Consider the following 20,176-nt stretch of genomic DNA (forward strand, 5'->3'; position numbering starts at 1 on the left):
ACTCCTCCCCCTCTGTCACTCTCTTCTCCCCCACTACACGTCCCCCCCCAGCTCCTCCCTCCTCTCCTCCTTCTCCGCCCTCTGCCAGCTCCGCCCTCGTCCCCCCTCCTTCTTCCCTCCCGCCCCCTTCTTTGGCTCCGCCCCCTCTCCTCCTTCCCCGCCCCTCCTACAGGGCTTCGCCCCTTACCAGGCCCCGCCCTCCACAGTCGGCCCGGCCCCTTACAGGCCCCGCCCCATCACCCGGCTCCTCCCCTCTCCTCCTTCTCCGCCCCTATTCCGGCCCCGTCCCTTCTCTGCCCCTTTTCCCGGACACGCCCCTTCCTTATCCGGGCCCCACGCCCCTTCCGGTCCCGAACCTCCCCGGCTCCACCCCTCACTTCCTCCCACGCCCTTTCCGGCCCTGCCCCTCCACATTCTCCGCCCCCTTCTAAGGCCCCGCCCCTCCGCCGCCGGCCCCGCCCCTCCCCCGTCTCTGTCGCAAAGATCCCGCGGCGCCTGACGGCCGAGTCGTTGGGGCCGGAGCCTGGGAGGAGGAAGCGGCGTCCCTGGCTGGGAGCGCGGCGCGGGGCGGGGGCGCGGGCGCGGGGGCGCGGGCGCGGGGGCGCGGGCGCGGGCGCGGGCGCGGGCGCGGGCGCGGGGGCGGGCGGCCCGATGTGGCTGCAGCAGCGGCTCAAGGGGCTGCCGGGGCTGCTCTCGAGCAGCTGGGCCCGCCGCCTCGCCTGCCTGCTCGGCCTGCTGCTGCTGCTGCTGTGGCTCGGGGGCCCCGGGGCGCGGCGGGCGGGCGGCTTGCACCTGCCGCCCTGGGCCCGCCGCCCGCCCGCCGCGCCCCCCGCCGCCTGCCTGGAGGCGGCGGCCCGCGCCTGGCGCGACCTGCGGGAGCGCGGCGAGGCGGCGCCGCTGGGCCCCGGGGTGCCGGCCCTGGTGGCCAACGGCTTCCTGGCCCTGGACGTGGAGGCCAACCGGCTGTGGGTGACCCCCGGGGAGCGTGAGCCCGCCGTGGCCCCGGCGCTGGCGCCCTTCGTGCAGCTGCGGCCGCTGGGCGCGGGGCCCGAGGCGGGGGCCGCCGTGCTGCTGCTGCGGGAGGGGCTGCTGCGCCGGGTGCGCTGCCTGCAGCTGGGGGGCGCGGGCCCCGCCGGCCCCGCCTCGGACCCGGGCCCGGGCGCGGCGCCCGGCGACTGCGTGCTGCTGCAAGAGGACTTCCTGGCGCACCGCGGCCGGCCGCACGTGTACCTGCAGCGCCTGCAGCTGCACAACCCCACGGACCGGGTGGCCGCCCTGCAGACGCTGGGGCCCACGGCCGGCCCGGCCCCCAGGGCCTTCACCAGCACCCTGGAGAAGGCGGGCGACCACCAGTTCCTGCTCTACTCGGGCCGCGCCCCGCCCGCGCCGTCGGGGCAGGTGCGCCTGGTGGTGGTGGCCGCCAAGAAGCTGGTGGACAGGCTGCAGGTGGCGCCCAGGTCGCGGCTGGACGAGACGGTGCTGTGGACGGTGCACGTGTCAGGCCCCCTGAGCCCCCAGGCGCTCCGGGTCAAGGCGGCCAAGGAGCTGCGGGCGCTGCAGGACCTGGCGCGGAAGGAGATGCTGGAGCTCTTGGAGATGCCGGCGGCCGAGCTGCTCCAGGACCACCAGCGCCTCTGGGCGCAGCTCTTCAGCCCGGGTAAGGCCTGGGGGCGCACTGCGGACTCGCACGGGGTGGCACCTACCTGGGAGGGCTCCACGGGCTGGCACCCGGGGTGACATCCACCTGGGAGGGCGCTGCGGGCTGGCACCTGGGGTGACATCCACCTGGGAGGGCGCTGCGGGCTGGCACCTGGGGTGACATCCACCTGGGAGGGTGCCTCGGGCTCGCACGTGGGGTGATATCCACCTGGGAGGGCGCCCCCGGGATCGCACGGCGTGACACCCACCTGGGAGGGCTCCACGGGCTGGCACCTGGGGTGACACCTACCTGGGAGGGCGCCCCCAGCTCGCAACTAGGGTGACACCCAACTGGGAGGGCGCCCGGGCTGGCATGGGGTGACACCCACCTGGGGGGGGTGCTTCGGACTCGCACTGGGGTGACACCCACCTGGGGGTGCCTCGGGCTGGCACCCGGGTGACACCCACCTGCGAGGGCGCCCCTGGCTCCCATGGGGTGACACCCACTCCGCCCTGGGGCTCTGCCTCTCCTAAGCCTGCGTGGGCGACCCTGAAGGGAAGTGGAGGCTGAGTTTTTGTTTTTTAATATTATTTATGTATTATTGGGTAGAGACAGAGAGAAATTGAGAGGGGAGGGAAAGAGAGAGACAGAGAGACACCTGCAGTCCTGCTTCACGGCTGGTGATCTCCCCTGCAAGAGGGGACTGGGGGCTTGACCCGGGGCCTTGTGCAATGTAACGTGTGCACTCAGCCGGGTGCCCTCCTGCAGGTGGGGACCAGGGGCTCAAACCTGGGTCCTTGCTCATGGTGACACTCACGCAGGTGTACCTCTGGCCCATCTTCCTTCTCTCCTTTTCCTTTCTTGATACTTCTATTTATTTAATATTTATTTATTTGATAGAGACAGAAACTGACAGGAAGGGGGAGATAGAGATGGAGAGAGACAGAGAGACACCTGCAACCCTGCTTCACCACTCGTGAAGCTTTCCGCCTGCAAGTGGGGACCGGGGGCTTGAACCTGGGTCCTTGGGCACTGTGATGTGTGCCCACGTCCACAGGCTGAGACTTCGTGTCTGTGCGTCACCCTGGGCTTGTTTGGGTCAGAATGGGGGCACCCACCTCTAGTGAAGCAAGGGGCGGGAAGGAAGGATGAGCTCTGTAACTCTTGGAGGTGAAGACTGATTTGAGCGCAAGGGGTCTAAGGGCTAGTCTGTGGAGAGCAGCCCGGAGGCAGAGAGAGGCCCACAGCTCCCCAGGTCCCCCTCAGCTGCCCAGTCTGGCAGGAGCAGGTCTGGGCTTCTTGATGTGAATCCCAGCCCTTGGGGCTGCGCCCGAGACGCTGGTGATGCCGCTTTTTCTGGGAGTGGTTGGGATCTGCTCTCTAGTGAGAGCTGTGCTCCTGGCGGGCAGTTACTTCTCCCTGTTGATGGTTTAAGAAAAGAAAATTCTGTTCTATTAATAGAAGGCATCTTGGTTTCCTGAGTCCTTTACACGTAGCTGCTCAGATCTTTTTTTTTAAAATTATTTGTTTAATTATTTGATAGAGACAGAGAAATTGAGAAGGGAGAGGACAGAGAGACACCTGCAGCCCTGCTTCACCACTCGTGAAGCTTCCCCCTGCAGGTGGGGGCCAGGGGCTTGAACCCAGGTCCTTGTGCTCTGTGATGTGTGCTCTCACCCAGGTGTACCACCTCCTGCCCCCAATGCTCAGAGTCTCCAGTTCACCCCGCAGGTGGGGAGGACAGAACAGGAACTGAGCTGCTGTCTCCAGGGTGCTGCTACTTGTGGTGGGGAAATAGCAGGAAAGCAAAAATCCAAATATCTAGGCCAGACGGCTTTTTAGAATAAAGAGCCCGGCGGAGAGAGTGAAACATCTGTGATGGAGGGTCACAGGAGCTGGAGTGTCTGTGTAGCTCTCAGGTCAGGGAGGCCTCTGAGCAGGAAGTGCGTGAGCTGACTGAAGCCTGTACAGCCAGCAGATGCCAGCAGACAAGGGCCCCAGGCAGGAGAGGGCGAAAGGTAACCAACTGCCAGGGGAGGATGGTGGCAGTCAAGGTCACAGGTGGTGGGGGCTGGGTCCTCAAGGCTGTAGACCTTGTTGGGGAGGGCATGTTTATTCTTCTTTGGTTATTTTTCAATTATCTTTATGTATTTATTTATATATCTAAATTTTTTTTTAAATTTATTTTCCCATTTGTTGCCCTTGTTTTTTTTTTTTTTATTTATTGTTGTTGTAGTTATTGTTGTTGTTGTCATTGTTGGATAAGACAGAAATGGAGAGAGGAGGAGAAGACAGAGGGGGAGAGAAAGATAGACACCTGCAGACCTGCTTCACCGCCTGTGAAGTGGCTCCCCTGCAGGTGGGGGTCTGGGGGCTCGAACCAAGATCCTCACGCCGGTCTCTGTACTTTGCGCCACGTGTGCCCAACCCACTGTGCTACCGCCTGACCCCTTCGATGCACTTTTTTTTTTAGACCTTATTTATTTATTTGTTATTTATTTGTTATTGGATAGAGACAGAGAGAAATTGAGAGAGAAGGGGGAGATAGAGAGGAAGAGAAACAGAGACACCTGCAGCCCACCACTCGTGAAGCTTCCCCTGTGAAGTCGCCTGTGAATTGACTCCCCTGCAGGTGGGGAGCCAGGGGCTTGAACCGGGATCCTTATGCTGGTCCTTGCGCTTTGCACCATGTGCGCTTAACCCGCTGTGCTACCATCCGACCCCTTCGATGCACTTTTTTATGGTGTTGGGTCTTGAGCTTTGTGTAAACGCTCTGCCACTGTACCACCTTCCTCGATGATGACAATGACGATGATGATGATGATGATGATGATTTTTTTTTTTTTTTTAACACTGAAGAAAAAAAAAGGAAACGCTAGAGATCTGCACATCCCGGAGTCAGTCCCTGCACTGAGTTCCCATGCTGGGCCTGCTATGATGCTCTCCGTGTCGTCCTGACCTTAGTATATGTGCTGCCGAAGTGAGCATAATCAGTTCTTCAAAATGCTATTTTATTTTAATTTACTTGTTTAGGTAGAGACAGAGAGAAATTGATAGAGGGAGTGGGGAGATAGAGAGATAGAGACACCTGCAACACTACTTCACCACTTGTGAAGCTTTCTCCCTGCAAGTGGGGGCTGGGGGTTTGAATCCTGGCCCTTGAACATTATCACATGTGCAGTCAACCGGGTGCGCCGCCACCTGGCCCCCAGCATAGCTCAGTTTTCAAAAAACAATGTATTTATTAGTTTATTTGAGAAAAAGCACGAGAACCAGAACATAACTCTGGCCTGTGTGGTGCCAGGGATCAAACTCAGGGGCTCCTGCCTGCCACTGCTGTGCCCTGCCACTGCCTGACCTCCTGGGTAACCCAATACTAAACTAAAAATGTTTATTTATGTCTGAGAAAGGCAGGGGGAAAGAGAGAGAACCAGGCACTATGGTCCATGTGCTACCAGGGATTGAACTCAGGACCTCATGTTTGAGAGTCTAATGCTTTATCCACTGCACTACTTCCTGAACTCCCAATATTTAACTTTTATCTCTTTAATATTTTTTTTAGTTTTATTTATTTTATTTTATTTATTTTTTATTATTGTTATTTTTTAAGTTTATTTATTCCCTTTTTGTTGCCCTTGTTTTATTGTTGTGGTTGTTATTGTTATTCTTGATGTTGTCATTGTTAGATAGGACAGAGAGAAATGGAGAGAGGAGGGGAAGACAGAGAGGGAGAGGGAAAGACAGACACCTGCAGACCTGCTTCACCGCTTGTGAAAGAAGCGACTCTCCTGCAGGTGGGGAGCTGGGAGCTTGAACCGAGATCCTTAAGCCGGTCCTTGCGCTTTGCACCAAGTGCCCTTAACCCGCCGCACTACTGCCCAACTCCCTATTTATTTTATTTTTGAGGGAGATGCAGAGAGACACACAGAGAAACACCAGAGCACTGCTCAGCTCTGGCTTATGGTGGTGCGGGGGATTGAACCTGGGACTTAGGAGCCTCAGGCTTGAGAGTCTGTTTGCAGAATCATTATGCTGTCTCCCCTGCCCGCCCCTATCTCTTTAATCCTGTAAGTCTCTTCCACAATCATTGGCTCCTGAAAAATATGTTTGTTTGTTAACACAGAGAAGCAGAGCAAGAACCAGAGCGTCACCCTGGCACATGCTATGCCTGGAACTGAACTCGGGACCTCCTGCTTTTGAGTTGAACCCTGTAGCCACTGTTCGCCTCCCTGGCTGCTGTGTTAGTTTGTTATCTTCTTGCAGGAGGGAAGGGGGAGGAAGATGCTGGAGCACTGTTCCCCCATCTAGTTCTTTGGCTTTGGTCCTTTCTCGTGGTGCCAGGGTTTGAACTCAGAACACAGGGACGCTCAAGCAAAGATACTCTTCAGCCTTAAGCATTTTCCCTCTGTGTTGTTTTCACCGGGCTGGCTTCAGGGGCGGGTAACAGACGACCCGGGACTCATGGCTGGATTGTACACAGTATCTCTTTATTCATGCAGGACGCAGCACAATCTATACCAAGCTAAGCTAAACTAACACTACAATCTTGTCCTTATAAATATACTAGCCCAGTAGGGTGGGAACAGGATGCGGTGCAGAGAGGGTGGAGAGAAAAGTGATAGGTGAAAATCAGGGTATGACAAGGAGAGGGGGCAGAGCAGGCAAGAATTCTACCACAGAACCACCAATGCCCTGGAGGGAGGGTGGTGCTTGTTAACAGAGGTTATGTAAATAGAATACAGTGGTTATGTAAATAGAATGCAGTGTTAAGCAGGGGGGATTTAAACCAAATGAAACAGAAGGGGTTTTTAGAAGCATACCAACACCTCTGTGCACTTTTAAAAAGATCCTGGGCTGATATATGCAGAAGATAGCAGGTAGGAGATCAGATAAGAGGCTTTTCAGGGGGTGTGGGGTGGTGGAACAGCAGGTTAAGCACACGTGGCGCAAAGTGCAAGGACTGGCATAAGGATCCCGGTTCGAGCCCCCGGCTCCCCACCTGCTGGGGAGTCACTTCACAGGCGGTGAAGCAGGTCTGCAGGTGTCTGTCTTTCTCTCCCCCTCTCTGTCTTCCCCATCTCTCTCCATTTCTCTCTGTCCTATTCAAACAGCAAACGACATCAACAATAACAATAATAACCACAACAAGGCTACAACAACAAGGGCAACAGAGTGGGGGAAAAATGTCGTTTTTTTCACAGTGGATTCACGGTGCAGGGTTGTGGCCAGACGGAGGTTGAGGTGAGAGTGTAGTGGACTCCAACAGGTGTCTAGGGACAGCTTGGGCTAGGAGAATTAAAAGCACGTCAGGTTCAAAGTGCCTGTTGATTGGACATCCAGCCAGAGAAACCAGGTGGGCTTCTTGGTTACTTGAGGCCACAGGTACAAATCTGAGAGATCGAACATTGAGAATATTTGTAGAGGGTGGGGATAGAAAGCATAATGGTTCTACAGAGACTCTCATGTCTGAGGCTCTAGACTCCCAGGTTCTCCACACTACCATAAGCCAGAGCCAGAGCTCTGGTTAAAAAAGTAAAATAAATAAATAAAATAAAATAATTTAAAAAAATGTTGGTCCATACTCCCAGAGGGATAAAGAATAGGGAAGCTTCTAGTGGAGGGGATGGGACACAAAACTCTGATATGGGGAACTGTGTGGAATTGTACCACTGTTACTCTGCTATCTTATAATCTTGTTAATCATTATTAAATCAGTAATAACAAATTAACGCCCCCCAAAAAAAACCCCACCAGATATACCTTTGTTCTATTGGGCTCTGGCATTAGGCTTCATTGCCTTCTCTCTCCCTCCCTCTCTCTCTCTCAGGACCAGGCCCCTTCATGCATTCGTCTCTGCTCTGTTTTTTGTTTTTTCCCCTTCCCCCATTCAGATAAATATATCAAGCTAGAGAGACACAACACTGTCACTTCTGTTAGTACCCTAGCACCTCCAGGGGAGGCCAGGCTTGAACCTGGGCTGCACACATGGCGAGGCACATGTCCTGTCTAGCGAGGGACACCCCCCCCCACACACACACACACAGTGGCCTTTTCCAGCTTTTGGAATTCAGGTCCTCAGCGCTCAGGCAGGTCACCCGTGGAGAGAGGAGGCCTGGCAGAAAGAGCGTCTCGGGCGTGGTGCTCACTAGGGGCAAGGGCGCAGTGTCTGCTGCCCCATCTCCCACTCTCTCCTCACCACGCCGCCTCCCTGTCGTTCCAGGCGTGGAGATGAAGAAGATCACGGATGCCCACACGCCCTCGGGCCTGACAGTGAACCTCACGCTCTACTATATGCTGTCCTGCTCTCCGGCCCCGCTGCTCAGCCCCAGCCTGAGCCACAGGGAGCGGGAGCAGCTGGAGGCCACGCTCAACTACGAGGACCACTGCTTCAGCGGCCACGCCACCATGCACGCCGAGAACCTGTGGCCAGGCCGGCTGTCCTCCGTGCAGCAGATCCTGCAGCTGTCCGACCTGTGGAGACTGACCCTGCAGAAGCGGGGCTGCAAGGGGCTGGTGAAGGCGGGCGCCCCGGGCATCCTGCAGGGCATGGTGCTCAGCTTCGGGGGGCTGCAGTTCACCGAGAACCACCTGCAGTTCCAGGCCGACCCCGACGTGCTGCACAACAGCTACGCCCTGCATGGCATCCGCTACAAGAACGACCACATCGACCTGGCCTTGCTGGTCGACCCGGAGGGCAAGCCGTACCTGCGCGTGTCAGTGGAGTCCCGGGGCCGGCCCGTCAAGCTGTACGCCTGCGAGGCGGGCTGCCTGGACGAGCCGGTGGAGCTGACCTCGGCGCCGCAGGGCCACACCTTCCCGGTCATGGTGACGCAGCCCATCACGCCCCTGCTGTACATCTCCACCGACCTCATGCACCTGCAGGACCTGCGGCACACGCTGCACCTCAAGGCCATCCTGGCCCACGACGAGCACATGGCCCGGCGGGACCCCGGGCTGCCCTTCCTGTTCTGGTTCAGCGTGGCCTCCCTCATCACCCTCTTCCACCTCTTCCTCTTCAAGCTCATCTACAACGAGTACTGCGGGCCCGGGGCCAAGCCCTTCTTCAGGAGCAAGGTACGGAGTCAGCTGCCTGGGCGTTGTGTCCTAGCCCGCCCAGGGGCGCTCTGCCCGGTGAAGCCTGAGCCGCCTCCCGCCCCCAGCGGGGTGTCCTTTTAGGCCAGAAACGTGTCTTGAGGGGACACCAAGAAAGGGATTCCAGGAGGCCGGGTTGAGCCCACACGTTACCGTGAACAAGGACTCGGGTTCAAGCCCCCAGCTCCCACCTGCAGGGGGTGGGGGATGCTATGTAAGTGGTGAAGCAGGGCCGAAGGTGGCTCTCTCCCTGCTGTCTCCCCCCTTTCCTCTCAGTTTCTCTCTCTTTCTAAAATTATCTTTTTTTTCTTTTTTATTTAAGAAAGGATTAATTAACAAAACCATAGGGTAGGAGGGGTACAACTCCATACAATTCCCACCACCCGATCTCCATATCCCATCCCCTCCCCGATAGCTTTCCCACTCTCTAGCCCTCTGGGAGCATGGACCCAGGGTCATTGAGGGTTGCAGAAGGTAGAAGGTCTGGCTTCTGTAATTGCTTCCCCGCTGAACATGGGCGTTGACTGGTCGGTCCATACTCCCAGTCTGCCTCTCTCTTTCCCTAGTAGGGTGTGTCTCTGGGGAAGCTGAGCTCCAGGACACATTGGTGGGGTCTTCAATCCAGGGAAGCCTGGCCAGCATCCTGGTGGCATCTGGAACCTGGTGATTGAAAAGAGAGTTAACATACGAAGCCAAACAAATTGTTGAGCAATCATGGACCCAAAGCTTGGAACAGTGGAGAGGAAGTGTTACGGAGGTACTCACTGCAAACTCTAGTGTACTTCTGCTTTCAGGTATATATTTTGCAGTAGTTTATGGATACATGTGAACATAAGCTCTCTCTCACAGAAACTGGTGTATATCTAGGTTATGGGACTTTGTTAGAAAGTGAACCACCGGGAGTCGGGCTGTAGCGCAGCGGGTTAAGCGCAGGTGGCGCAAAGCACAAGGACCGGCATAAGGATCCCGGTTCGAACCCCGGCTCCCCACCTGCAGGGGAGTCGCTTCACAGGCGGTGAAGCAGGTCTGCAGGTGTCTGTCTTTCTCTCCTCTTCTCTGTCTTCCCCTCCTCTCTCCATTTCTCTCTGTCCTATCCAACAACGATGACAACAACAATAATAACTACAACAATAAAACAACAAGGGCAACAAAAGGGAATAAATAAAATAAAATATTAAAAAAAAAAGAGTGAACCACCTGAGATGAAATTAGAGTGTACTATAAAAGGAATCTAAAATTATCTTTATTGTTGGATAGAGACAGCCAGAAACCGAGAGGAGGAAGGGGGAAAAGGTGAGAGAGAAAGACAGAGAGACACCTGCAGCCCTGCTTCACCACTCGCAGAGCTTTACCCCTGCAGGTGGGGACCAGGGGCTCGAACCCAGGTCCTAGTGTATTGTGATGTGCACCCAACCAGGTGCACCACCGCCAGCCCCGTCAGTTTCTCTTTCTCTCTCCTTCTCTCTCTCGCTCTCGCTCTCCCTCTCCTTTTGCCTCCAGGGTTATCACTGGGGCTTAGTACTGGCACTACAAATCCACTGCTCTTGGTGGCCATTTCTTTTCCTTTTTTTTTTTTTAAATTATTTATTTATGAGAAAGATAGGAGGAGAGAGAAAGAACCAGACATCACTCTGGAGCATGTGCTGCCAGGGATCGAACTCGAGACCTCATGCTTGAGAGTCCAAAGCTTTACCACTGTGCCACCTCCTGGACCACACCTTTTTTTTTTTTTTTTTAATTTATTTTTTAGTTCTTTTTAAACAACCAGTAGTTTTTTTTTTAATATTTATTTTATTTATTTATTCCCTTTTGTTGCCCTTGTTGTTTTATTGTTGTAGTTATTATTGTTGTTGTCATCGTTGTTGGATAGGACAGAGAGAAATGGAGAGAGGAGGGGAAGACAGAAAGGAGGAGAGAAAGATAGAACACCTGCAGACCTGCTTCACCGCCTGTGAAGCGACTCCCCTGCAGGTGGGGAGCCGGGGTTCGAACCGGGATCCTTATGCCGGTCCTTGTGCTTTGCGCCACCTGCGCTTAACCTGCTGCGCTACAGCCCGACTCCCTCACCACACCTTTTTTTAAATTTTATTTTATTTTTTTTTTAAATGTATTTCTTTATTGGGGAATTAATGTTTTACATTCAACAGTAAATACAGTAGTTTGTACATGCATAACATTCCCCAGGTTCCCATTTAACAATACAACCCCCATTTTTTTTTTAATTGGATAGGACAGAAAGAAATGGGGGGGGGGAGTCGGACGGTAGCACAATGGATTAAGCACAGGTGATGCAAAGTGCAGGGACCAGTGTAAGGATCCCGGTTCCAGCCCCCCGGCTCCCCACCTGCAGGAGAGTCACTTCACAAATGGTGAAGCAGGTCTGCAGGTGTCTTTCTCTCCCCCTCTCTGTCTTCCCCTCCTCTCTCCATTTCTCTCTGTCCTATCCAACAATGACGACATCAATAACAAGAACAGTAATAACTACAAGAACAATGAAACAACAGGGAATAAATAAATATTTTTTAAAAAAGGAATGGAGAGAGGGGGAAGACAGAAAGGAAGAGAGAAGGAGACACCTGCAGACCTGCTTCACCACCTGTGCAGTGTCCCCCCTGCAGGTGGGAAGCTGGGGGCTCAAACCCAGACCCTTGCACTTTGTACTGTGTGCGTTTAACCAGGTGTACCACTGCCCGGGTCCCAACTTCTCTGTCTATCCAACAAGTAAATAAGCAAAATATATATATATATATTTACTTCTATTTTTGTATGTATTTATTCCCTTTTGTTGCCCTTGTTTTATTATTGTAGTTATTGATGTCATCATTGTTGGATAGGACAGAGAGAAATGGAGAGAGGAGGGGGAGAGAAAGACAGACACCTGCAGACCTGCTTCACTGCTTGTGAAGTGTCTCCCCTGCAGGTGGGGAGCCGGGGGCTCGAACCGGGATCCTCCTGCTGGTCCTTTTGCTTTGTTCCATGTGCGCTTAACCCGCTGTACTACCACCCGACTCCCTAAGCAAAATAATTTTAAAAAGGAGTCTTAAAAAAATTTTAAAAACAGTCCATACTGAGCGATTTCTGATTATGTTGCCTTCAGTGTGATCTTGGGCACAAGATCCTCTTCTGCCCCCTCGCCCCCCCAAAAAAAGAAAAGAAAAATTCTGATAGGAGACCTACAAGGGAAAGCTGTGGACATACAGGTGTGAATAGATAGGCCCACTGGCACCCTGCCCCCTGGGCTGCACCCACACACACCCTCACAGGGAATCTCAGCATCTGAAAATAGCTGCCACCACTCTCCAGGCTGGCTGGAAACCTGCTGCTGGCTGCTGGCTACTGGCTGCTGGCTGGGCCTTGCCTTGAGGCCCTTGTCACTGTGTGCCTGGTTCAAGCCCCCAGGGTGGGGGTAGATAGCATAATGGTTTTATAAAGAGACTCTCATGCTTGAGGCTCCAAAGTCCCAGGTTCCATCCCTTGTATTACCATCAGCCAGAGCTGAGCTAGGCTCTGGTAAAATAAAATAAAATAAATAAAAAGATTGGCTATTGAGGGAGACCAGCTCTTCCGCCTTGGTGGCACTGCAGCAGTACTTATCAGGGGAAAAGACTGCACAGGATTCTTGGCGACCATTGCAGGAGACAGTACTTCACAGGCAGCTGAGCCTAGTTCTTTTTCTGTCTTCCTCAGAGGGCATGAGCAGAGAGAATGTCTTAAGCTAGGGCTGGGAGGACATCATCAAGGTTCTGCAAAAGCTTTTCATGCCTGAGGCTCTGAGGTCCCAGGTTCAGTCCCCAGCACCACCATTAGCCAGAGCTGCAGTTCTCTGGTGCCTTTCCCTCTCTTTCTCTTTCTTTATTTCCTTTTTTTAAAAAAATTTATTTTCCCTTTTTGGTGCCCTTGTTGTTTTTCATTGTTGTAGTTATTATTGTTGTTATTAATGTCATCGCTGTTAGGACAGAGAGAAATGGAGAGAGGAGGAGAGAAAGACAGACACCTGCAGACCTGCTTCACCGCCTGTGAAGTGACTACCCTGCAGGTGGGGAGCCGGGGGCTCGAACCAGGATCCTTACGTCAGTCCTTGCTCTTTGCGCCACGTGCGCTTAACCCACTGTGCTACTGCCAGACTCCCTCTTTCTCTCTTTCTTATTAAAAAAAATAAAATTGAGTGGTGGGGAGGGGGAGGTTAGACAGTATAATGGTTATGCAAGCAGACTGTCATGCCTGAAGCTCTGAAGTTCCAGGTTCAATCCCCCGCACCACCATAATCCAGAGTTGGTCAGTGCTCTGATAAAAATAAAATTAAATAAATAAGTAAATAAGTAAATAAATAATGTAATTTATTTTAAAGAGAGAGAGTATGTTGAACTCTAGGTCTGTCTGGATCGCTAGGGAGTTAAGAGCCCAGCCCTGCAGGAGAAACACTTCATCTTCACAGCTGGCCGCGTGGCCCCTGCTGTCAGCTCTCGCCAGGAGTTGGAGGAGGAGTTTGGCCCAAGGGAGCTGGAGACAAGTGGGTGGCAGGTCTGAGCTCGTCAAGCTTGAAGAACAGACTCTCCAGATCAGAAAGAAACGGGTGTTCTTCCTGGTCGGCCGTCCTGACCGGTGATCGAGCAGCCACCCCGTGTGCCCGTGGGGGTGGGCAGTTTCTGCTGGCCGGCAGGCTGCTTTGGTGGGCATCACTCTAGGTTCAGAGCCACCCACCTGCCCCTCCGCCCTCGGAGAAGCCAGGCTGCCTTTGTAGGATGCCGCCTCTCGTTTTACCGGTGGCCACGCTGGGCCACGCCAGAGCTGAGTTCAGCTACCACTCACATGGCCCCAGGAGCCCGCAGCTCCGCCCAGGTCCACCGCTCTAGTGGGTGCCTAAGCCTGGGACTGTCTCAGACCCGGGTGGGGGCCCCAGGGCCCACTCTGCCATCTCTCTGTGTCAGTGTTTCTGTGGCTGGCCACGGGGCTTGGGTGGAGCTCTAACTCCTTGTCTCGTTCGTTGAACAGGAAGATCCCAGTGTCTGAGTGAAGGGACAGGCCTGTTTCAGCCCCCGTTTGCACACGACGCCAGCACTGGAAGTCCGGCTGCCGGGAACAGGGATCCTTTGGAAACCCGCCTTCTGTGCCCTGTGCCTTGCTGGGGGGCTTCGGCGAAGCAGGTGTGGGCGCTCAGGAATCGACGAGTGGGGAGCAGGAGGCGGGGGCCAGGAGACTTTTTTTTTTTTTTTTTTTTTGGTAAGCTTTTGACTCAAAATAAAATGAACCTATATGGGAAATACTTGAAATTGAGCTCACTCCTTCCCTCCCTTTCTTCTGTCCCAGGAAGTAGACCCTCTTTTTGAAAAGACTTGTTTAGACCAAAAAGAAAAATTGTGTTCTTTTCTTAATATAATGTGTTTTCTCTTTCTGAATTTGTAACTTATTTTTGTTGAGATTTTGCTGATGACTTTAGCATCTACTTTAGAAACAACCTTAGCAGCGGCACCGGGAGGCCCCTCCGTGCTGCCCGGCGTGGGGGGGTGGGGGGGGGGCACGGGCCTACGGGCCGCCCTGGGGGCTGTACACTGTCTCTTCTCATCATGAGGCTGCGGCTTTGTGCTTTGGGAAGCCGTCTAACTTTGTAGACATGGATGATTGTTAGGGTTTGAAATACCAAAGCTTTTTTTTTTTTTTTTTTTTTTTTTAATTTGTTCTGTTTTTAAATAAATCTCTTTCAAACTTCCATGACCGGCTGTGTATACATGTGTGTGGTTGAAACTTTAGGAGATATATATGGTCTCTTACCCTCATTGCTAGACTTTAGGTTTGAGGTTACAAAGCAATTCTCAAGCCACTTTTTTTTTTTGCCTCCTGGGTTATCACTGGGGCTCAGGTGCCTGCACTACGAATCCAGTGCTTCTGGGGGCCATTTTCCTATTTTATTGGACAGGACAGAGAGAAATTGAGAGGGGAGGGGGAGTAGAGAGGGAGAAACACCTGCAGACCTGTTCCACCGCTTGCGAAGCATCTCTTCTGAAGATGGGGAGCCAGGGACTCGAACCAGGATCCTTGCACAGGTCCCTGTGCTTAGTACTATGTGTGCTTAGCCTGCTGCACTGCCAGGCCTCCCCCTACTTTTTTTTTCCAGAGGCCTGTTCATCTCTGGCTTATGGTGGTGTGGGGGATTGAACCTGGGACTTTGGAGCCTTAGGCACGAGAGTCTCTCTGAAGAACCATTATGCTGTCCACCCCTGCCCCACATCATATTTTTGAGATGAGGCCACTCAGTAGATGTGACGGTGGACCTCGGTCTGCTCACCCAGTGGGACTTCCTGCTGGAGCACCCTACCAGTCATGGGCTGCAGCCTCAGCCCTGAGAGGGCCCACTTCTAGTCATCTCTCGAAGCTGAGATCTGATTCCTTCCCTTGTTCAGAGAAAGGAGGTGCATCCCAAGGGCCAAAAAAAAAAAAGGGGGGGGCTGGTCTGGCCTGGCCTGCAGCCCACCATAGACGGCTGTCATTCCCTGGGCAGCCGTTTGCAGTGGCTGGCTCACCAGGAAGCATGGTTGGCTCCAGGTACCATGTTACATGTTACCCTGGCTCCAAATCTGGGTCTTTGACCTCCAACTAGGTCCACAATCTGCAGCTAGAATTCACCAGAGGACTTAAACCTATAAAGCCAGGCAAAACTCTTATTCCAAGACTCCCTTGTTTGCAGCTAGAGGGAAGAGCAGCCCACCTGCGAGAGGAGAGTGACCTTCCGGCAATGATGGGGTTCTGCAGCACAAAGGCCACGCTTGGGCGGCTGAAGGAACCGCTTGGCCCACAGGGCAGAGTCAGTGGGAAGGCTGCTGCCCAGGGGCAAAGGGTTCTCTGTAGTTCCACGTACTTGCACCTGATTAGGAGGATAAAGGAAAAAACAAATCTAAAACAGCTAAGCAAGGCTGTTTGCATTCAATTTATATTTTATTATATTTTATTTTTTACTTTCCCTTTTGTTGCCCTTGTTTTTCATTGTAGTTATTATTGATGTTGTTGTTAGATAGGACAGAGAAATGGAGAGAGGAGGGAAAGACAGAGACGGGGAGAAAAAGACAGACACCTGCAGACCTGCTTCACCGCTTATTAATCCTTCACCTGCAGGTGGGGAGCCAGGGGCTCAAACCGGGATCCTTACGCCAGTCCTTGCACTTTGCACCACCTGTGCTTAACCTGCTGCGCTGTGGCCAGACTCCCCCCATTTTTTAAATTTTTGCCTCCAGGGTTGTAACTCGGCTCGGTGCCAGCACTACGAACCCACTGCTCCTGGAGGCTATTTTCCCCATTTTATTGGATAGGTCAGAGAGAAATTGAGAGAGGAGGGGAAGATAGGGAGGGAGAGAGACAGGCACTTGCACCACTTGGAAGCATCCCCCCTGCGGGTGGGGATTGGGGACTGGAACCCGAATGCTAGCTTGGTTGGGTCTTGGTGCACTTAGCAGGGTGCACCACCACCCAACCCCCCTTAATTGTCCTCATTCCTGTTTCCCATGGGGCCAGGTAATGACGTGTAATTCAGAAGGGGTGGAGAGTTAGTGGCTCTGAGTCACTCAGGAGGCTATTGCAAAACATTTTTTAGATTAAAAGTATTTTATTTTTAAAGAGAGACCAGAGCCCTGCTCAGTCCTGGCTGCTGGTGGTGCAGGGGATTAAACCGGACCTCAGAGCCTCAGGCAGGACAGTTTGCAGAACCATGAAGTTGTGAAGCAGGTCTGAAGGTGTCTCTGTCTCTCTCCCAGCACCCCCTCTCACAACCTCTGGCCTATCCAATAATATAAGTGGGAAAAGTGGCCTCTAAAATAAGTGGACTTGAGCAGGCACTGAGACCAGCGATAACCCTGGAAGCAAACAAACAATACCAAAAGAGGGAGTCGCGGTGGCGCAAAGCGCAAGGACCGGCATAAGGATCCCGGTTCGAGCCCCCGACTCCCCACCTGCAGGGGGTTCGCTTCACAGATGGTGAAGCAGGTCTGCAGGTGTCTTTCTCTTCCCCCTCCTCTCTCCATTTCTCTCTGTCCTATCCAACAACAGGGGCAACAAAATAAGGAAAGTGGTCTCCAGAAGTAGTGGATTCCTAGTGCAGGAATCATGCACAAGGGCCCAGGTTCAAGCCCCCATATGTCTACTTAGTGCAGGAACCTAGACTCCAGCTATAACTCTGGATGCGTATAAACTAAATCAAGCCCATACACACCACTTGTACAAAAAAGTCTCCCAAGCAGCAAAAGCTTGGAAAACTTGAAGTAAACGTTCTTGTCTAATTTTAAACTACAGTGAGTAGCCTTGTGAGTACAAGGCCTCAAAAAATTAGTTCAAAACTCAGAATTGTTCCTCTCCACGGAAATCTTTAGTAAAAGGCGAAAGATTTATGCGATCTGAAGAGAAACCAGAGTATACTTGCTGTGGCCTGCACTCGGGGTGCGAGACATGCCGAGTCCTAAGTCTCTCATGGTGATTCTATGTGTGTATGGTAAAGCGACGTCTATATTTTTCGAAAACACTTTTATTATAATGTAATAACATTTTATGGTAGGTCAGGTGAATAAAAGGAGAATATAGTAATATTTTTTAAAATCAGAAAGTGTTGTGTGGGCAATGCATTGTGGGTATGCAAATGAGCCCCGCAGCCACTCGCGGTAACCGGAAATAGCTGGGTAGCTGCGTCTTAGTCCACTACTGGCCACTAGAGGGCGGAGCAGAGGACGGACTAACAGAATAGACAGCCTGCTGCTGACTTCGTTCTAATTGGTACTCTGCGTTAAAAAAAAAAACGATAAATAAAACGAGTTTAAATACGAGAAAATAAAGCTAGGATGTAACCATCCCAATGCATTTAACAAAATGAGGTTCCCTGTGCTGGGCTCTCAGAATAGAGGACTAGCTCCTAAATTTCACCTTTTTATCTTTTTTATTTTTATTATCTTTATTTATTGGACAGAGACAGCTAGACATCGAGAGGGAGTGGGGAGATAGAGAGGGAGAGAGACAGAGAGACACCTGCAGCCCTGCTCCACCACTCGTGAAGCTTTCCCCCTGCAGGTGGGGACCAGGGGCTTGAACTTGGATCCTTGTGCACTGTCATGTGTGCACGTAACCAGGTGTGCCACCGCCTGGCCCCTCATCTTTTTAAAAGATCTCTTTATTGGGGAATTAATGTTTACAACTGACAGTAAAATACAATAGTTTGTACCTGCATCACATTTCCCACTTTTCCACATAATCCCATACCCACCCCTCATTTCTTTCTTCCTTTCCTTCTTTCTCTCTCTCTTTCTTTTTAATTTCTTTATTGGGGGATTAATGTTTTACAGTTGACAGTAAATAAAATAGTTTGTACATGCATAACATTTCCCAGTTTTCCATATAACAATACAACCCACACTGGGTCCTCTGTCATCCTTTTTGGATCTGTATTCTCTCCCACACCCACAACAGAGTCTTTTCCTTTGGTGCAATACGCCAATTCCAGTTCAGGTTCTACTTGTGTTTTCTTTTCTGATCTTGTATATATATATAGTTTATTCCCTTTTGTTGCCCTTGTTGCTTTGATTGTTATAGTTATTATTGTTGTCATCATTATTGGCTAGGACAGAGAGAAATGGAGAGAGGAGGGGAAGACAGAGAGGGGGAGAGAAAGACAGACACCTGCAGACCTGCTTCACTGCCTGTGAAGTGACTCCCCTGCAGGTGGGGAGCTGGGGGCTCAAACCAGGATCCTTATGCCGATCCTTGTGCTTTGCACCACGTGTGCCTAACCAGCTGCACTATTGCCCGACTCCCTCTGATCTTGCTTTTCAACTTCTGCCTGAGAGTGAGATCATCCCATATTCATCCTTCTGTTTCTGACTTATTTCACTTAATATGAATTTTTCAAGCTCCATCCAAGATGGGCTGAAAATGGTGAAATCACCATTTTTAATAACTGAGTAGTATTCCATTGTGTATATAGACCACAACTTCCTCAGCCACTCCTCTGTTGTTGGACACTTGGGTTGCTTCCAGGTTGTGGCAATTACTAATTGTGCTGCCAAGAACATATGTGAACACAGATCTTTTTGGATGGGTGTGTTGGGTTCCTTAGGATATATCCCCAGGAGAGGAATTGCAGGATCATAGGGTAGGTCCATTTCTAGCCTTCTGAGAGTTCTCCAGACTGTTCTCTACAGAGGTTGGACCAATTGACATTCCCACCAGCAGTGCAGGAGGGTTCTTTTGACCCTACACCCTCTCCAGCATTTGTTGCTGTTACCTTTTCTGATGTATGACACTCTCACAGGAGTGAAGTGGCATCTCATTGTTGTCTTTATTTGCATTTCTCTGACAATCAAAGAATTGGGGATTTTTCTTTCTTGTTTTTTATATTTTTAAAATATTTATTTATTTATTTTCCTTTTTGTTGCCCTTGTTGTTTTATTGTTGTAGTTATTATTGTGGTTGTCATTGCTGTCGTCATTGTTGGATAGGACAGAGAGAAACAGAGAGAGGAGGGTAAGATAGAGAAGGGGAGAGAAAGACAGACACCTGCAGACCTGTGAAACGATTCCCCTGCAGGTGGGGAGCTGGGGCTCCAGCCGGGACCCTGATGCATTTTCCGCCATGTGCGCTTAACCTGCTATACTCCCTGGGATGGTAAATCCTAACACCCTGGCTGACCAGACGCTGTCTCTGGCAAACAGGTGCCGCCCTAGGCGTGAAGAGAGGCAGAACCAGAGACAGACTTTTCTCACCACATGCTGTTTAACTGGGCTTTACTCCGCCTCCAGTCCCCTTCCACAGGCAGCTGGAGGCTCAAGCATGTGCAGTACCTCTCCTGCACATTTTCCCCTTTTATTTTCCTTTAAAAAATTATTTATTTTAGTGCGTGAGTGAAAGAGACACAGAAAAAGATACAGAGAGAGACCTAGAGCCCTGCTCAGCTCTGGTGTATGGTGTTGCGGGGGATTGAACCTGAGACTTTGGAGCCTCAGGCCTGAGAATCTCTTCACTTAACTACTCTGCTGTCTCCCCTGCCCTGAGTGCACATGTCACGGTGAGCAAGGACCTGGGTTCAAAACCCAAGTCCCCAGGAGTCGGGCAGTAGCGCAGTGGGTTAAGCGCATATGGCGCAAAGCATAAGACTGGCATAATGATCCCGGTTCAAGCCCCGGCTACCCACCTGCAGGGGAGTCACTTCACAGGCAGTGAAGCAGGTCTGCAGGTGTCTGTCTTTCTCTCTCCCTCTCTGTCTTCCCTTCCTCTCTCCATTTGTCTCTGTCCTATCGAACCACAGCAACATTAATAACTACAATAATAACTACCACAACAAGGGCAACAAAAGGGAAAATAAAATTAAAAATAAATATATTTTTTAAAAAGATTCATTTATTTATTTTCATGGGGAGGGGAGGCAAAGAACAAGGGAAAGTCTGTGAAGGGAGAAGGAAGTGAGGGTCCCAGGCAGCC

General features: G+C 52.0%; 1 protein-coding gene and 1 non-coding gene across 2 annotated transcripts; one reads left to right on the top strand and one right to left on the bottom strand.

Annotated features, from left to right (window-relative positions):
- Window positions 1–582: 582 nt before the first annotated feature.
- Window positions 583–14,443, top strand: KIAA2013 (KIAA2013 ortholog). Its single transcript, XM_007532991.3, has 3 exons — window positions 583–1,657; window positions 7,860–8,713; window positions 13,724–14,443. The coding sequence occupies exons 1-3, from the start codon at window positions 652–654 to the stop codon at window positions 13,739–13,741; spliced, it is 1,878 nt and encodes a 625-aa protein (XP_007533053.2). The 5' UTR covers window positions 583–651; the 3' UTR covers window positions 13,742–14,443.
- A 2,570-nt stretch (window positions 14,444–17,013) lies between these two features.
- Window positions 17,014–17,129, bottom strand: LOC132532473 (U5 spliceosomal RNA). The gene has a single exon (XR_009544427.1). It is a non-coding gene; the product is annotated as a U5 spliceosomal RNA (small nuclear RNA).
- Between the last annotated feature and the right edge of the window lie 3,047 nt (window positions 17,130–20,176).

The sequence above is a fragment of the Erinaceus europaeus genome, chromosome 13 (assembly GCF_950295315.1).
Source record: "Erinaceus europaeus chromosome 13, mEriEur2.1, whole genome shotgun sequence".
NCBI classification, from domain to species: domain Eukaryota; kingdom Metazoa; phylum Chordata; class Mammalia; order Eulipotyphla; family Erinaceidae; genus Erinaceus; species Erinaceus europaeus.

What these genes read in the sequence shown, in the direction of transcription:
- KIAA2013 (XM_007532991.3), top strand. Translation starts at nt 652, where the DNA reads ATGTGGCTGCAGCAGCGGCTCAAGGGGCTGCCGGGGCTGCTCTCGAGC. An exon ending in GGCGCAGCTCTTCAGCCCGG is followed by an intron (nt 1,658 to 7,859) that starts GTAAGGCCTGGG and finishes CTGTCGTTCCAG; the next exon opens with GCGTGGAGATGAAGAAGATC.